Source organism: Propithecus coquereli, unplaced genomic scaffold (assembly GCF_000956105.1).
Source record: "Propithecus coquereli isolate 6110/MARCELLA unplaced genomic scaffold, Pcoq_1.0 Scaffold273, whole genome shotgun sequence".
Lineage (NCBI taxonomy): Eukaryota > Metazoa > Chordata > Mammalia > Primates > Indriidae > Propithecus > Propithecus coquereli.
The window spans coordinates 850,409-868,930 of NW_012148319.1; the positions used below are offsets into that span (position 1 = coordinate 850,409).

The 18,522-nt window shown below is 37.7% G+C and overlaps 1 protein-coding gene across 1 annotated transcript in view; it reads right to left on the reverse strand.

The window, feature by feature from the left end:
- Positions 1–18,522, reverse strand: part of NPAS3 (neuronal PAS domain protein 3) — an 855,986-nt gene that overhangs the window by 215,591 nt on the left and 621,873 nt on the right. The window contains 1 exon segment of the mRNA XM_012647885.1: positions 13,818–13,907. Coding sequence (XP_012503339.1) covers positions 13,818–13,907 — 90 coding nt within the window.

The window sequence follows — 18,522 nt, forward strand, 5'->3', positions numbered from 1 at the left end:
GCTTTCACTAGTGCTACTGATGATATTCAATTCCCTGCTACGCTTCTAAACTTATGAGTTCCATGGCTTATTTTCTATCCTTATAATATTTTAGGTTTCTGACACTTGACCACATCTTTCCTGAAAATATTTTTTTTTCTTTGACTTTCCTAATGACAACTTCTCATGCTTCCTCCTGAGGAGGATACTTGCCAAGTCGCTTTCCGATAATTTGCGCTGCTTCTTATATGTTGCCTTCTCTTCTTCTGCCTGTCAGTAAATTGGGATTTTTCTCAGGGTTGCCTTCTCAGCAGCTCACATTCCCTCCTTCTTGAACTGCACATTTTCCTTGGAAATCTCATCTAATTCCTTTGGGTCCAGGTATAATTTATATGCTAACCATTTCTTAATCTGAAACCTTGAACCCAACCTCTCTCTTGAGCTCTGAGGCCTGTCTATGCAGCAGATGTCCCACAAGTTGCTCAAATGCCACATGATCAAATCCAAACTAAGTTTTTAAAACACACTTCTCTCTTGCTTCTCGCTACATTTGATCAGTCGCCAAGGCATTGATCTTACCAGGAAAAAAACCTCTAAAATCCATCGCGTTCTCTTTATTTCCACTGGTGTGCCCTCTCATAATCCCTTTTCATCTTTTCCCTGGACTATCTATCAGTTTTTAATTGGAGGATTCCCTCTATCCTCCGTTTTCTTTTTTTTAAGCCAGAATTATTATTATTATTTTTTTTTTGCCTGAAGCACAGATCTAATAATGCACATTCCCCTTTAAAACATTTTATCGCTCCCAAGGGTCTAAAGGGAAAAGTCCAATTTCCTTAGTTCACTCCAACACCCTTTCCGATTTGGCCCAGTTCTAACTTTCCAGACTTATCTCTTGCCATAAGAAATAACTTTGCATGTATGTCTCCCTTTACTTGGAATATCAACCCCCCCGTTTCCCACAAGGAACAGGACCATCAAGGCCGGGCCTAAAATGTTACCTCTTTAGTAAATTCTTCGTAAATTTCTCAAGGCAGAGTTAGTCATCCACACTGTTTCTGTGATTTGTAGTGGATCTCTCTAGCATAACATGTGACATTCAATATTCATTAAAATGTTTGGGACCTACTACGTGTAGGTCATTGTAGCTTGGTTGCCTCGTCTAGGGCATCTAGAAACATTAGGTCTTTAAGGGCAGAAACTATGCCTTAGTCATCAATAGCCTCAGTTCCTAGCAGTTTTTGGCACACGTAAGTCACTCAGTTAAGAACTGGCTGAAGGCAGACATGCACGAGTACAATTAAAAGCGTGGAGAATATCATGAGTGCCCTGGGTTTGGAGCCTTATTGTTGATTACTGGGCCTTGTTATTGAATCTTAGAACATTTCGAATAATTTGAATATCAGAATTTTCAGGTATATCTATGTAACTTTACCAATGTTTTCAGAAGTTCATTTATATTCATTGACATTGTGAGAATAACTGTTTTATGGTTCTGAGCAGGATGCTTAATTGCTCCAAGTCTCAATTTCTCTTAACCCATAAAACTTGAATAATTCTATATGCTAATTGCCTAAAACTGTCCAGAGGCAGCTAGCAATAATGGTTAACAGCGAGTGCTTTGGAGTCAAGTGGGCTGGGTTTAGATGTTAGTTCTTCCACTTCCTAGCTGCATGACTTTGGGCAAGTTATTTAACCTCTTTGCCTCAGTTTTCTTATCTATAAAATGGAGATTGTAATAGTACCTAACAAGGGTTAGGATTATAAACTTCAATCGATGTAGAGTACTTAGGACAGTGCCTGGCACATAATAAGGGCTTAATAAATGTTAGTTAGAATTATTATTAATTGTGAGGCTATAAATATGAACAGAGAAGGTCCACACAATGATAGAAGTACCTCACAGAGAAGGCATCGAGAATGCGCAAGTCAATCACCGGATAATAATACCTCAGAATTGTTTCAAATTTTATACGTTTTCAGTGTACTTGCCACTTTTTAGATCCTCAGAACACCCCATGAAAGGTTTGGGAAATGTAATAAATATGAATTGACTACATTTAAATGTCTAGAGTCAATAAAATCAGTATTTATTCTAGAAAATGAAATACCCTCGTTAAACAGAAAGTCAGTCGGTCATTTGCATTAGCCTAGAATAGAAGGGTAACGACGAGGTATCTGCAAGAACTCCGGTTATTGACATCACTGACCTATAAACACATCTCCTTCAGCATGATATACAGCACTTTGGTACCCTTGTTTTTATATAATTGCTATTACCAAAAGCCTTTCAATTTTGAGTGCTCAAACGAGAGCAATTCATATTTCAGATAATCTGCCAACGAAGAAAACTAATTTCAAAATATTTGATCATAAAAGTTGTCCTTAGCTTCTACAGAGATAATTTAGTCCAATAATATCAGATAATCTGAAAGCAGTCTTAGCAGGAAATTGCTAGGGACTCCATCTAAGCAGCCTCCATTTGCACTTATATAAATGTACTGAAAGTGTAGGCGACTTTGACAGCCTGCCATATGTGATTTCATTCCATAGCCTACCTACTTTACCATCAAAAGTTATATCCTTTGAAGCATTGCCAGAATTACTTTACCCCAGTAGATATGCTAGATGTGCCCTTTAAAAGCCATATCATTTCTTTTCTACTCTGACTAGTTCAGGGTAGCATCTGCTCAACTAAATTCCTTTGAAGGTTAAAAATAAAATAGCCTGCTTCTTCCAGGCTCCCCTCCCCCACCCCTACCCCAGTGCATAAGAAAAAATGTCCAGTACTGGATGAATTGCAGAGAGCACACATTTTAAAGAAGGAGCCTGAGAAATCGCCCTTTCATTTCACACTTAAGAAAAATGAAGATTCAGGCTGCTTCAAGGTCACTGGCCTGATTAGCAGCAGAGGCAAGACCAGAACCCGGTCTCCTGGATGCCAGTCCAGAGCTCTCTCTCCTGCTTCTCCAAAGACTGAATTTCTAACAGACAAAAGGACCTAGCCAGAAACTGACAATAGGAAACACCACCAACAGAGTGCCTTAATTTTATAAACAGAAAATGAATGCTTGGATTTCATCTCCAGGAAACATTTGCTTTTCAGAAATACTCATACTTGGCACTCTCTCTCCTCAGTACTGCTGACAGTTGCAGTCAGTTATTACACTGTTGTGACTTGGAAGCTGATGCCCCCAAACAGTTCAAAATTAGTAACATCGTGATTCAGGATTGTCTGTTTTCCCCTCAGTTTGCTAATCTATGCTTCTTTTATAATTATTTTAAAAGCCACTATCTGATTTCCTGAGCACCGCCCCAGGTGTTCTTGGTGATAATGAAAGGATAAACATATCATCCAGTGTCACCGAGCAGTTGTGACATTTTAGAAATATCTTCAGTTCAACTCCTCTAATTTCAATGTATGCTACAGCCAAGGCTGCAGGCCCGTGTACTAAAGAGCTCAATGAGTCCCAGTAATTGCATGATTTACTTGTCTGCTCAAGTGAAAAGGTTTTGAAATGTAGTGGAATGGCACGGTCCTTTCCTGGTCTTTGCAAACCCTGCAATGTCAATTTTAATTAATGAACTGGAGAAATTATGGTTTTTTTTTATTATTATTTCAGGGAATTGGTTCTCAGTCTCACCTCTTATTTTCCTTGAATTTGCATCTTCCGTCCTCAAGGATGTGTAGACTTTTCTAATTCATACAAATATGTGGACAGGATATCACAAGCATGTAAAACCTATGCTGCACGGCACTTTGAAATGATCCTGAACAACTAGTGTGAACAGTCTGGTCGTGTTTTCCTCTTCCAGATGACCAAGTTGCAAACAATATTCCCATTACACTTGGCAAGCAAGTCTAAGGAGACGCTTATGCTTACTAGCAGGGATCTTAAAAAGTTGTCTGACAACAGAATCTCATTTTCCATTGTCATTGCAGATTGATCTTAAAATGAAATGCCTCTGAACACTTTCATTTTTGTGTCCCTCTCTCTTTCCTTCACCCCCTTTTGATTTCATCCATTACATAGCAATTCTCTACACAGACATTTAAAGGCAAGAAAAGAGCTCAACATTTAAAGCAACACAAATACCACATTTGAATTGTAATACAAATAATCTTTTATTTAGTCATTTGGTGATTTTGTTAGCCTTAACATTTCTTAAAACAAAGCAAGCCTGTACATTTCATGGGAAAGAGCCGGATCTGAGCTAGCACTATCATTCCTATTTTCTGGAAACATTTCTCTGTGGCTCCCTTATATTTATGGACGAGCACATTTAGTGCAAATGTTTTTTAAGCTCCTAAAAGAAAAAAAAAAGTCTAACAATTAGGGACTTGGATTAACCAGATGTAAGTATCTACTAAAGTAGGAACAAACTCATGCAAGTCTACAGAAAGATAATAAAACTTAGAGGTCTGTGAAACTATCCCCTATGTGTATGTTTCTTGAAGCTTTAGCTCTTTCCTAATGGAGAGCAAATTTTCTATTGTTTCCATAGCAAAGCAGTGCTAAAGAGGGATAGCCTGTGGTCTTAAAACAATGCTTCCTTTGGGGAGAGAAGACCAAAAGAGAGGATGTTTCTCAACGTAAACTTTCTTCTCCAAAACCTAGATGAAAAACTAAATGACATCTACAATTCTTTACTTGATATCCTAATGCTGTATTACTGACATCTGAGATTCGCCAAATGCTATACTTGGCCCATAGGTATTCTGTTCCCTTTGCCAAGGGCCTCAAATTACTCTGAAAACACCCAATCTTAGACCATATTATTTCTTCCCAGGGAAAACTTCTTTCTGCATACATTTTTTTGTTCTCCAAAAGTTTGCATAGTTGCATTGTTGAAAGTAATAGATTTAATCTGCCAGCACATTAAAAATTAACAGCATCAGAGAAAGTTTTTGTCTTATTATTGAATGTGGTAAATTTGCAACTGTAAGAGGCTGAGAAAGGAGGAGGAGACACCCAGAAGAAAACCTGGTTTGCTGTTTTAGTGAATCATTTTGGAAATTATTTATATCTGCATACAAAAATGCAGTAGGCATGACAACCAAATCGGAAAGAAACCAATTGTATATATTTATATATGTATATAGGCATGTGAATAGACATATATATTTATACAAAAATGCATCAAAAGATACTTTGAATAATTCCAACAATTGCTATCAGTCTTTTTAAAACTGATAATTCTAAGAAAAAGAGATTACCTCTTTAGACAGTCATCCAAAGGAGGGAGTGAGGAGAGGAAAGATAAAAACCACGAGGAATTTGTTGTCTAAAACTAGCATCAATTTTCAGGTTATCAGCCTAGTTCTAGAACTTATGCAAAACCCTAAAGTCAATTTCCTTATTATATTCCAACTGAAATTATCACTGAAATTGTTGCCATGTTACTCCTGTCATAAAAACCATGTCTTCTTATATAAGAGGTAAAACCCAATATAGATTGAATGTGTGTGTGAAGAAATGAAATTTGGATTTCACATGAATGTAATGATTTTATGACCTCCTTCCCAGAAGGTCAAGTTATTTCTTATTCTTCATATGAGCAGTTTGCATTCACTCATCATTCTCATAGGGTCCAGGCTAACTGAGAAAGGATAGCTGGCTTAAGTGTAGAGGTATTATTTTGCATATATTGCCTATATAAGCATTACATTATGGACAAAAATTATCTTTACTTTCCAATTTTGCATAATAAAATAAGCCATTAAATTAATACCATATAGAAAATATTGCTTGTCAGGCAAAGAAATGTATATTGCTTTCCAGAAAACCAGGGACATTACATTGCCAATGCCTGCATGAATAATACATGGGTTAATTCAGAAAAACACCGTTTCATTATTTAAAAATGAATAAATTACAGACTTAGAATGATGACTAAATTTTCTTAATCTTACTTTTGCTCAGTGCTCTACTTCAAAAATGAATCTGGAAATACTGTTTTATCCACACAAATAAAATGAGCTAGCTCCTTACAAAGTATTTTTTTTTCTGACTTAAGATTTCCTGATCCATAAAATGAAGAATATTCTATCTTCCTTTTTTCTCTTGCTCACTTTAACTCCAGAAATTAAGAAGCAATGCAGAAGGTCTTCAATTCGTACATTTGAAAATGGTAAGCCTATCTTGAATTGGCCTCAGATTCTGTGATTCAGTCTAACAAGAAAATCTCCCTTTGCACAAACTTCCTGTGTTTTAGCCTCACTGTCTGGTAAAGTATATTCAAAGGAATAAATAAGAATAACATGATTCTCACGTACAATGATGCATATTTCTTTCCTTTTCTTTCGCAGATATTGGTCTACTCTGAAGACCTGTTAAAAATCAGCCCCATTTGGGCACTGATGAAAGCATGGAGGAGAGAAAGAAATGCACCGGTAATAAGAAATTAATTTGGAGTTAAAATAAGAAAAACATCCTCACACAGTGCATTTAGGGTGAGCATAAAGTGACAGCCAGCAGATTATTCTACCGATTTCTAATGCTGGAAATTCGAATGGCATTTACTAGCATAACCTTTCAACTCTGAGCACATCAATAGAGGCCGACAGTGGCTTGAAATATGATTCCTTGCAGATAGCATATCCTCATTCATCTGACTGTGCTGCTCTGTGCTCCATTGCACAAACAGCGTCTCACCCACTTCTGAGAGGACACTAATAAAAAAGGCATCAATTTTCAGCTCTAGTACTACTGTGATCTCTTTATATGTTCGACATCCAACATTAAATTAAAATGCTGTTATAAATCCTACTTTCTGAATCTGGAATGAGTGTTGGGTTTTTGTCGCATGAGACTGCAGCAAATCTTGTCAAAAGCAAGGAAGCACGTCTTGTTCACTCAGAATTAATGTTGTGCATGAAAGAAGGAGGTAAAAGGGGCTGAATATGGTGAACTGAGGGTGTCAAAGGCAGTGGGGACTGTAGCTTCAGGGGGCCAAACCAGGCAGGGTATTTGCCGCTTTCAAGAAGTGGCTAATCAAAAATTGTAATTACCAATGACAAGCTGTGTGGCAGGAAGATTACTGATCAACAGACATACACATGTCCATGTATATCAACAGAAAAATGTTAAGCCTAAAAAATTGTCAATTATTTCTCTCCGGAAGAACAATTCTTTGCAAATAGCAGTGGTCTTGAAGAAGCCTCATGGATTACATCAGATCTCTACAAAGAAGCTGACACCGGGATTTAAAGTCAAATAGCACAGGGTGACTTGATATCTGGCTCTTACGTCACTGTTACATAATTTTAAAGTTATAAAAGAAATACCTAGAATCACTGGATGGTGAGAGAACAATATTCTTAGAAACTAACATGTGTGAATTAAGACAGTTTCAGAGGATTTCTGTGTAAAGACTATAGGGGAGGAAAAAAAAAAACCCTGCAAGTACAGGGAAGAAATTGGTTAGCTTTTTCTATGTTGCTTAAGGTAGCAACGCACTGTAGGAGAATGTTAGGAAATTTTCCTACTCTTTCAGATAAAATGGTCCCTGCCAATATAGATTGTCACCTAAGAACTATGTGAACTACAAAGTAATAGGGGCTTCAACAAAGACACAGAGTGCAGAGCTGTATTCTTCTGCCTGGTTCATTCATAATTATGGATGAAATAAAGAGGCGTGTTTGCCTATTTGGGAGGGTGGAGTGGAAGGAAAAGGGGGAAGAGTGGGAAGAGTGAGAGTGAGCAGTTCAATATCTGGATCGAACAGAGGAACTTTTTCCCCCAAGGATCCTGCCGGGAGGAACCTTGACATGCACAAAGTCAGAACGTAGACAAAGTTGCCCTGGTGAGAACGATAAGGTCACCCGTGGGATTGCTGAGATTATCTCTGTCAAGCACTCGGACAGCATGCAGTCAAATGATGCATCATGCAGTCATTTTCGGGGGGGAAAAATCAATTTCTTCACCAGATCGCTATTTGCTTTTCAAAGTGCCCTTGTAGGCCTTCACCACCAAGCATTTATCAATTTAAATGTTGTAAATTGATAATGTGCCACTGTGCCTTGTACTGTTTCTGAATTATTTTGATACTTTTATTTTCTCAATAGTCTCCAAACCCTCAGAGCTTCCACATTCAAAGGGCATTTTTCTTTGTTACATCCAGAAGTGATGAACTTTTTATGATTAGTGTACAGGAGAAAAATGCAGACTTGCTTGCGGGGGTTGGGGGGGGCTTACAAGCTACAGAGAATTACACCTTTTTCTTCTTTTTTAAAAACTTAAGGTATGCCTACTTGAAAGACGTTAAAAAAGCGGGGGCCATAAAGCACTATTTGAATTCATTTATTAGAAGAACCCCAATTTCCCTAGCATTGCATAAATTTAGAACACCAACTGCAAAAATGCTAACACCTGGCTTCATCACTGTAAGCCCTCTGCTGTGTTGAAATAATACCTTTTTTGTCTTTATATTCCAGCTCTCTAGGATGTGATGATGCCAGACAAGAGTAATAACTTGTAAGGAAAGCTAATATCTTCTTTTTTTCACCCCACTAAAGATTCACCCCACTAAAGAAATACATGTATCTTTTACAAGCACGGAAGCAAGAGTATTAACCACATACTAACCTCAACTTGATTTGCATTGAAAAACACAGAATGGAAGAGTTGAGGCTTGCACTTTGGAAAAGCAAAAGAAAGACATGGCAGTTGCAAAGCATCTTTAACCTCCAGTGATTTATTGGCCCTCAGCCAAGTTATCAGGGGAATCTAATTCTTCTTTATTATTCAAATAAACCACATTTGGCACCATGGTTCCCTTTCAGAATAGCTTCACAAATAGACTGAGCTCTGTCATTTATTTGACCTTGTACTTGTGTGCTGTAGCTGTAATTTTATTTGCCATTCTATATAACAAATGCAGAGAAATCTAAAATATGGAGATGAACAACAGGATGGGGAAAGGAGTTTATGGTAAATACATCTGCAAGGCTTAAAAAAAAAAAAAAAGACCAAATTTAAAACAACCATTTACCCCTTTTCACCTTCACCTCTATTAGCTCTTATTTGGGCAGCCACCCTGACCCTTTCAGCAAGCTGCCTTGAATCAAGCCAATTTGTAACCTTGTCTGCAGCTACCTTCTGGCTGGCTTACAATAGCCAGGAAATGTCTTATATGAGGGTGGGGACTTGGTGAGAAGAAGGGAAGTGACTCATTATATGCATGCTGGGCACTGGAGGCAGTGGGGGGTGACCAGAACACACTTCAACAGAGGCTTTAGTGAGCATGAAGGGCATTCCAATGACATCATACCATAAATGTGTTGATTTCCTATTTGCTCTAGATCCCATTTTGCTGTAAACAGGACTTGATGCCAACTTGAAACCATTTTTGCTGGCACAGGTGTGCATCTGAATCATCATCCTTCACCTCATTTTCAGGGGAAAGTGTTTTCAGAAGATGGGGGTCCATTTGCATCCTCTGGCTAACCGAGTCCCATGTTCTCTGCTTCTGGCAATTATAACGCTGAATTTCTCAGAGAGATTTAGAAGAAAATGTAGGATCTGGGTGTGGGTGAAGAAAAGTTGATTTGAAACTGTGTAAACCACCAAACTAGTCAATGCTACTGTTAGGCCTGGATGCCAAAACAGAATGTCACCTTCCAAATGGTGTTTAGCACACCCATGGCTGAGGGAGGACTGGGCTCTGCCTGTTTATGATATTTGTAATACATGTGTTCGTGTTTGCTATGTGCATCATTACAGCCTTGCTGTGAATGTGGACTTGAGTAGAAGTAAATCAGTTTGTTATAATCTATATGTTAACCTCTAAAGAAATCCTATGGGAGACTTATTTTTAGATTTCAGTTCCAGAAAAACTTGGCTTTCCTTAAGAAGCAATGCTTCCTTATTTTTGACAGTTCACTATATTTCCCTTTTTGCCTTGGCTACCATGAAGCTCATAGCTAAAACTGAAGGTTTATTAGACCATTGGTAGCCCTTTCTATAAGCCTCTTTTTATGTTCCTCTATGTGGTAATAGATTATCTACTTTTGTTTATCTTTTTTTCCCAGTCCTTAGTTCTATTTTGACATTATTTTTATCATATGTGTTTATGTAAGCTATTTCAAATCCTTTGTGGAAAGAGGAGGGTATAAGCCAACACATATTTCTCTAAGCTTTAAATCCTGTATCAACTAGAAATGCTTTTTATTTATCATGCAAAGTCTTTTTGGATTCTCTAGTGATTAAGCCCTTTACATTTTGGAAAAGATTTCATAAAAGTTGGCTATGTATCATTGCTACATTTTCAGTGTTAGGAAACCCACTCTGTGTTCTTTCTTCATTTCACTTCTGCCTGTTCGGTTATAGCTGCTAGAGAGCAGCTATAATGTCTTTAACAGCCCTGAATGCCATCACCAGTATAAGAAGTCATTTAATCTCTATGCAAACCAAACTCAGTATCAGTATGTTTGGATCTTCCTTTAAGATAAGGCTTCATGGTGAGTAACTGGGAATCATTTTTACACAGGAAAGCAAGTCAACAATGCATACTTCTATAACCTGAAGCTACTTTTTGGAGTTCAAGTTAAAATATATATTTTTTACATATAAAGCCAAAAGGGCAAAGTCAAAGGGCTGCTGAGGAGGTTCAGACATCATCATCGTTCACGTTGTTCCCATCATCACAGTAATATGAGAACACTTTAAAGACAACACCCAGCATGCAAGCATTCTGGACACCAGGAGCTGTTCCACGCAATGGAGTGGAAGAGAAAATCTGCTGTCTCTCTACTCATGCTACATAACAGAGCTCAGCAGAAGTTTCCCTACTTTGTTTTCTCATGAGCCAAAAAAGAATCCTAATTCTTTCCTGAGCATAAGCCATTTTAAAGCCACCACATTTATTTACATGTTGAAAGAAAATAAAACTGAGGAAGAAATATCCTGAGAGTCGGAAATGCAGATACAGCTATGCTCTGACTACCAAACTGACATGCGAGCAATATTCCTCAAAAATTTCACTGACAAGTTTTTAATGATACAGTTACACATTGTCTCTATTTAACAAAAATATTTAAAAAGGAAAGGAGAAACCATAAATTTATAGACTCCTTATCACTATCTAGAATTTGATGGAATAACAATTTAGCCAAAGTTGTAGAACACAAGCAAAGCATTTGGTCTGCATTTAATTAAGGGTATGGGGGTATGTGTGTGTATTTGTCAAAGAGCAAATGTTTAATTGAATAACTTAGAGTATATTTACTTTGTATATTACCCTTGAGCACCCCACGACCCCCACAACTGAAAAAGAGCACTGAAGAAATTTGAAGAGTTAGGATCTCAATTTTCCTATTAGGACTTAGAACTTTAACTGGGTTGAAACTCTTTCCTGAAGTTTTAGCATAGATTTTTCCTCCTCATGCTTTGGGCATTTAAAAACATACCATGCTCTTATCAGTTTATTTTCATGCTAACCCAGAACTATTCTTAAACTTTAGTTTTGACTTCTAAGTATATAAATTGGTATATGCACACGTCATTTTGTACTGATTTACCTTTCATCATTTCAGTTGTGTAATGCTGCCAAAGGAAGACCTCTGTCTCATACCTCATCACCTCATATTTGACAATTTCTGCCAACACTGAACACATCCACCACAGGAGAAGGCAACAGCACATTTCACCCAGGGTCTGCCCCTGATAAGTTAAGATGATGACTATTGGTAGGCCTTTTAAAATCCATTACATATCAAAGCAGGGACTGACTGCACAAAAGTTGCCAGATACTGTACCATATCTACGTAGCTGCCTTATTCTGTGGAAATCTCAATTATTTGTCTCAGATTTTGGGAAAAGACTGACTTAATGATACAGTGGAGAAGCAGTAAAATAAACTGCTTTTAAGGAGAAACCAGCACAGGGTTAAAGCCAAAATTTTCTTGAACAGATGATATTTCAGATGGCCACACTATTCCAGATGCATCAATTTCCTTGAAAATCTAATCCATATATGTGCATATGCTGTGCTGGCAGGAGGACTGACTGAAATGGCCAAAACCCAAGAGCTAATATTCTTTTGGCCAGAATAATGCAATTATTATTTTCCTAGCTATCAGTCTAAGCATACAGAGCCATCTGTTATGCAAAGCAAACATACACATCTCAATTACAGAAAATGCAGTTGCCTTGACAGAATTTGGATTACACCACTAACCAGGGCTGTAAAATGTGTTTTGAGCTAGTATATAATGGATGCTTTTCAGGAGTTCCCTAATTAGCATTTACCTGCTTAAACTAATTATTCATCCTTCTTCCTTACTGGCTTATTAAACTTTGCTGGATATTCTGCATAAAACAGATGAACATGGGCACTGCAGAACAAACAGTGGTGTTTCCAGTTCTATAGAACATTAGCAACATGGTGGCGCACCAATTTCAAAATCGAAGATTCTCAATACCACATCCCAGACAGACTAAGACAAGGCTTAAAGTCTATTAAAGGCTATTACAAAACCAGAGATTTCAATGAGATACAAGAATATTAATACTGAGTTAACAATAGCTCGGCTTCTGTCATTTGGTTTGCTAAAATCCACGTAAAACTGAATTACTCTATGTACTACAGCCAGTAGTTTACATGTTCTTCAAGGAAGCATTAACAGACCGGACCCTTGTGTTTGGATTCTCAACAGTAAATAATCAAATTTGGCAGTGTTTCTCCTCCTCCCCCAACCTTCCTCAAATGCCAGATCTCCCTCCTTATTATTTCCCAATGTCTTTCTTGATTTAGCTATTACCCAGCAAACTCACTAACAGCCAAAAGGTTCCAGCCGTGCTGGATGTCTCCTTAGAGCTGTGCCAACTTTCAGAAGCAATGAGTCTGGGGTGGGTCCTACTTAAAAGGAGAGAGACAAATCTTATCTCCGTCTTTAGCTTCAAGGGGCAACTGAATGAGAGGTAGATTATCCAACTTGGCAGATCATCACACAGAGACAAAATCCCTCCCACCAAGGCTATATTTTCCACATGCCAAATCACCAGATGAAAAGGGTCAAACTCAGCCAATCACCTGTATGGGCACAAATACCCAGATGTTCAGCATTTTTATGGAGAAAACATCTGGATAATTAGCTGAATTGCAAACTTTGCTTCAGGATATTTTGGCATTCAGTAGATGCAGCCTGTGTCTTGGAATCTACTGAAGCTAAAATTTTTGTATTCCAGGGAAATATCCAGAACTAACATTCAGGATTTTGTCCCTGCCCCATCAGCCTCCATTTTCTTTTCTTTTACCCTCCAACAAACATGTGTGTGTAATTACATGGCAAATAATGAAAGGCTATCTTATTTTATGAAATTGTCTTTCAGCATTAAGAAGCATTTGCAAAGGCAGCAAAATATATCCTTACTGGAACCCTCCTTGCAACACATTTTAATGGTATCTTTCAGCATTTCTTGACTCCAAGTGACTCCTGCCATTGTGTCAGCTCCCAGGATAATGCAGGGTACTCCATAAACATCCAGTAATAGGACACAAGGGAAGCACTATTAGTATGTCCCTTTCCTACCAGGCACAGAGGTTTCAAAGTTCAAAACAACCAAGGAAAGAAACTTCATTTGTTCTCAATAAATTAATAATGATCCTTTGGGGGGCAATGGGGTGCGGGAATAAAGTTTTTGAGCACAAGTTTATTCTGAACGTGCAACAATGACACACAGGTTTCTCGCTGACTTTGAGAGAAGAGTTGGGTAGAGCCATTAAATACTAAATTTGATAATTCATGCTAAACAGAATATTCCTTAAAGAAGGAAAAGCATAAACCTGAAGGAGCCTTCACCATCACCACCAAGAATCTAAATTATTTTACTTACTTGTGAGAGGCCTAGGTAGATGGAGACTGTTTCGGAAATGTACAAAAATTTTCCTTCTTGATTTAGTGCAAATACAAAGCCATCCAGGGACTGCAGGAAAAAATAAACAAATGAATAGGTTAATAAATATACATGATGAATATTTCATTAACAGAGCAATGGACAAAAGAAGAAAAGAACATTGAATTTAAGACCATTTTTTCTTCATGTTTAACAAAAGTCCTGAGATCTTTTAGTATTGCATTACATACAAATTAAAGGCCTTAGGCCGGGCGCGGTGGCTCACGCATGTAATCCTAGCACTCTGGGAGGCCGAGGCGCGTGGATCATTTGAGCTCAGGAGTTCGAAACCAGCCTGAGCAAGAGGGAGACCCCGTCTCTACTAAGAATAGAAAGAAATTAGATGGACAACTAAAAATATATAGAAAAAATTAGTCGGGCATGGTAGTGCATGCCTGTAGTCCCAGCTACTCGGGAGGCTGATGCAGGAGGATCGCTTGAGCCCAGGAGTTTGAGGTTGCTGTGAGCTAGGCTGACGCCACGGCACTCTACCCAGGGCAACAGAGTGAGACTCTGTCTCAAAAAAAAAAAAAAAAAAAAAGGCCTGAATTAAGACTACAAGCTTTGCTTTATTTTAGGGACTTCCTTATGTCTCTGTCATTTTGATCAAGACACATTACATTCACATATAAAATAAGGTCATTTATGAGATGTCATCTTTATTTTTTTTTGGATTCAGTGGTTACTGAGATTAAATCAGCAAGATTCTCTGTTAGATAGCTGAACAGGAATGAAGATTGTAATGCAACGAAAGAAAAAAGGGGTTCCTATACGAAAAGCAAGTGAAATCACCACTTGAACTACTATGGGCATCAATGATTTGCTAATTAATAAAGAATTATGCCCTCCTCACTCCCAGTGCCCATGGTTAGAACAAATAAGGAAAGTCAATACATTATGAGTAAATGTTTATGGGCTGAAAACTTACAGACTGAAATCCTGTTTTACAAAACTCAATATTAAAGTTTTAGTAATAGATCTAGTTTCTATCAACTCCTGAAATGAAAACAAAGGGAGAAAGAATGAACGAACGAATGAATGAACAAAAGAAAGAAAGAAAGAAAGAGAGAGAGAGAGAGAGAGAGAAGCTACACATCATCTGTAACTCCTAAAACCTCAGTTTACTTTACAAATGGAAGGTAGCATTTTCAGTTTGATGAATGGTGTAAATCATCATGAACTCCAACTGCAATATGCCCCTCAGATTGAGAATAAATTTGTTTCGAATTCTTGCACCAAGTGCATTTTATGCCTTCCATCATCCTCACATCTTTTGTTTGGCTTTATTTACTTTTTAACAAAGTAGGTTACACGAGTGCTACTTGCATAAGAAAAGAAGTTTTAAAGATTACTGATGTTAACAAGGATTGTGAATTTGCAAATACAAGATCCCTGCACTAGGAACAAAGTACATGGAAACACTAAATTAATGACATAATTTTTAAAATATAGAAAGGTAGAAGTGTGTGAAATTTAGTTGGAAATATGTGCCTCCTCAAATCCTAGCAATAATTTACGTCTCCTAAAATACTGAATTTGGGGAGGAAATATGTATACATATACAAATTATAAATATTTATATATGTATGTATGTGTGTACATATTTATATGTACATATATGTAAGAATTTGTATTTCTATGCTTCCTGACCCATTTTCACTGCCCCACTAGTCAAACATTGTAGGTGGCACCCAATCCCTTTCTCTGATTTACTGGGTTCTGAAAACAATTCAAAAGTCACATTATATTGCTCCATAAAAGAGCAAATTACATGACAGACAAGGCTTTAGTTAGGACAGTACAATAATAACATCTTATATTTATTAAGCAATATGTGCTAAGCAGTTTGCACATACTGTCTTTTAATTTTCACAAGTACTATATAAAGTTCTTATACATTCTGCATTTTACATTTATCTACATTTTACATGCAAGGGAATTGAGTCTTACTGAAGTTAGGCAACAAGCCTATCTCCTAGTTTGGAGTTTGAATTTGAACCCTGTCAGTCAGACCCAAGAACTAACTATACTGCCTTCCACTAAAAATAAAGATTCTGTAATTGATATGTGTGAATTAATGAAAATATAAATATTCACAGTATTTCTGAAGTTAAAATATGTATAATAAGAGGCAGCTTATGACTTTTTAAACATCATCACTTGCTTTTGAACTCTCTGTTCAAATGACAGAATCTCCACCATGGGGTTAGAGGACAAAGGGGAGGTGGGATGACAAGAGAGTTCAGTTCCTAAATTACTTCCACAAGAGGTCACCTGGTCACCTCTGTTCTGTAATATGTCCTCTGGGACCAGCTATGGGGAATAAAATACTGTCTGAGAGAACTGGGCTCCTTACCTTTGACAAAACTGCCAAACTCTCTGGAGCCTTGTCAGATAGAACCTCTCAGACGCAGAGTATGGTATAGTGGGAGCTCACTTTGAACCCATGCAGAGGGAGAGAACTTTCCTTCCTACAAGTTTGGGAAGGATCTCATTTCGATATGTTTTTACTTCAAAGAAGTTGTCCCCTGGGGATGATTCATGAGAGTTAGGACCCTCCCCTAATTTGACCACCTGTTTCCTTGGAGAAAAGGGCCTTGTTAGGTTTTCCATTCAACCTATAGCCATGACACGGCACATAATCACAGAGAACTGTGTAAGCCATCTACTCAAACCTTAACATGCCACTGTCAAATCAGAGTGACAACACAGATCACAGGAGGACTGCTATGGAGACAAGGGACAGTTGGAAGGCTAGTTGGAAGCAGAAAAGACTGATGAAGCTGGTGTGGGGATAATATCCTATTTTATAGGTGAGGAAACTGAGTCACAGAGAGCCTAAGTGGCTGAATAAGATCAGGCAGCTGTGAGCAGGCAGAGTGTGGATGAAATCTTCTGCACTCCTATAATACCATTAAAGCATTTATGGCATTGTATAGTCCTGGTTGGCTGATTTAGTTACCAACTAGACTGACTTTCTCAACAGCAGGGCAATGACTATTTATCTATGTTTAGCCAGCACTTAACAACTGCTCTATCAAGACTATCTAAATCTAGTTCTACCTCCAAGCTCAATGCTTCCTTTCCCTTGTATCACACATGCCATAATGACTAAAAATGATAGAAATTATGTTCTCAAAGAGTCCTGTTTATGGAGCTATGAGATCATTTGCAGATTCAGATATCACTCATTTCTAATTTGGTCTGGGATAGCTCCTGAGATTTAGAACATCAGAGTTAGAGTGGATTCTTTTCTAGTACTCCAAAGCATCTAGTGCTCTTCCTAAAAAGATATGTCATTTGCCATCTACACCTATCTTTTACTTTCTAACTAACAGGGATTATGATTTTCAATATCAGGTTCAGATCTCACATACTCACTAAAATACGTGAGGAGATTTGGACACTATAGCAGGGAAGGAATATCTGGGGGCTAAACATCTGATGCTATTAAGCAGCAGAGATCTAAGGACTGGCCAGTTTTGTTTGGCAAAAACAGAGGCTTCAACACATGTTCCAATTTCCTGGTGAGATTAAAATGAGTCTATGTCTACATGACACAAAGAGATCCAGTCAATTCAATTAAAAATAACAGCCAATTTGGTAGGGGGAGAAACAACTAGTCAGAATAGTTGTTAGTCATCACAGGGGTTAAAAAAAACAACTGGGTAATTAACCATATTTTTCACTTTTATGCTTATTGTTTTGGTCAATTATATCTATAGTCTGAGACAAATGTCCCTAACTCTGGTTTGATTACCTTTCAAATAAAGAATGTGATATGAAATCAGCTCTAAAGTGGATTCACAAGGTCACTTTCCACGTAGCCATTACCTTCTGATTCCGGGTTGTCCCGGTCTACAGCTAGTCGTATTTTGCCACTTAGAAAAGTTTGAAGAGCAGGATCAATGTTGGTTTAATTTGGGCATCTCCATTTAAAAAGGTGGGAGGAGGAAGGAAACATTCAGTCAGTTAGTTTTGGAAACCAAATGTGATTAATCTGAAAGTTCTGTGGAATTTTTTAAAATTTTGAATCGAGAAAGCTATTATATACTGTGCTATTCAATCACTGCAGGCTACTTTTTAATTTTTTTTCAACTGCCCACTGTTTTCAACAGGCGCCAATTAAGATTCTGAGGTCAAAGGGTTAATTACATCTTCTTACCCACTATGTAGAAATTTCTGATTATTAACTAAGGTTGGATTAAGATGAAAAAGAACCTACACAAATGTTAATGCTAGTCCCTCCTCGAGAAGATTTATTATAAAGCCATGCTGAAATCTATCTGCTTTCCTCAAAGCAGATGGAGAACAAAATCTTAGAAGAAACAGTAAAACAGACGTTTTAAAGACATGCAAGTATCTGATTTATCAGGATAGTTTTCTTATTACTGAAAACAGTTCTTAGCTACCCAGACAGGCTGATAGGAGATTTCCTTTGTCGCAGCCCAGTAAGTCTACGAGGTGCCCATGCAAGGAGTGAGGCTTGGATACAGAAGTCAGGAGCTACAGCATCTCTGAATAATAATGCCTGTAATTATAATTTATATCCCCTGACATCAGTGTAACATATAAAGTATACGGCACACTTTCTTAACCCCCCAAACGGAATTCTTCTTACAGTATTTGTCAAATAAGGAGGTTA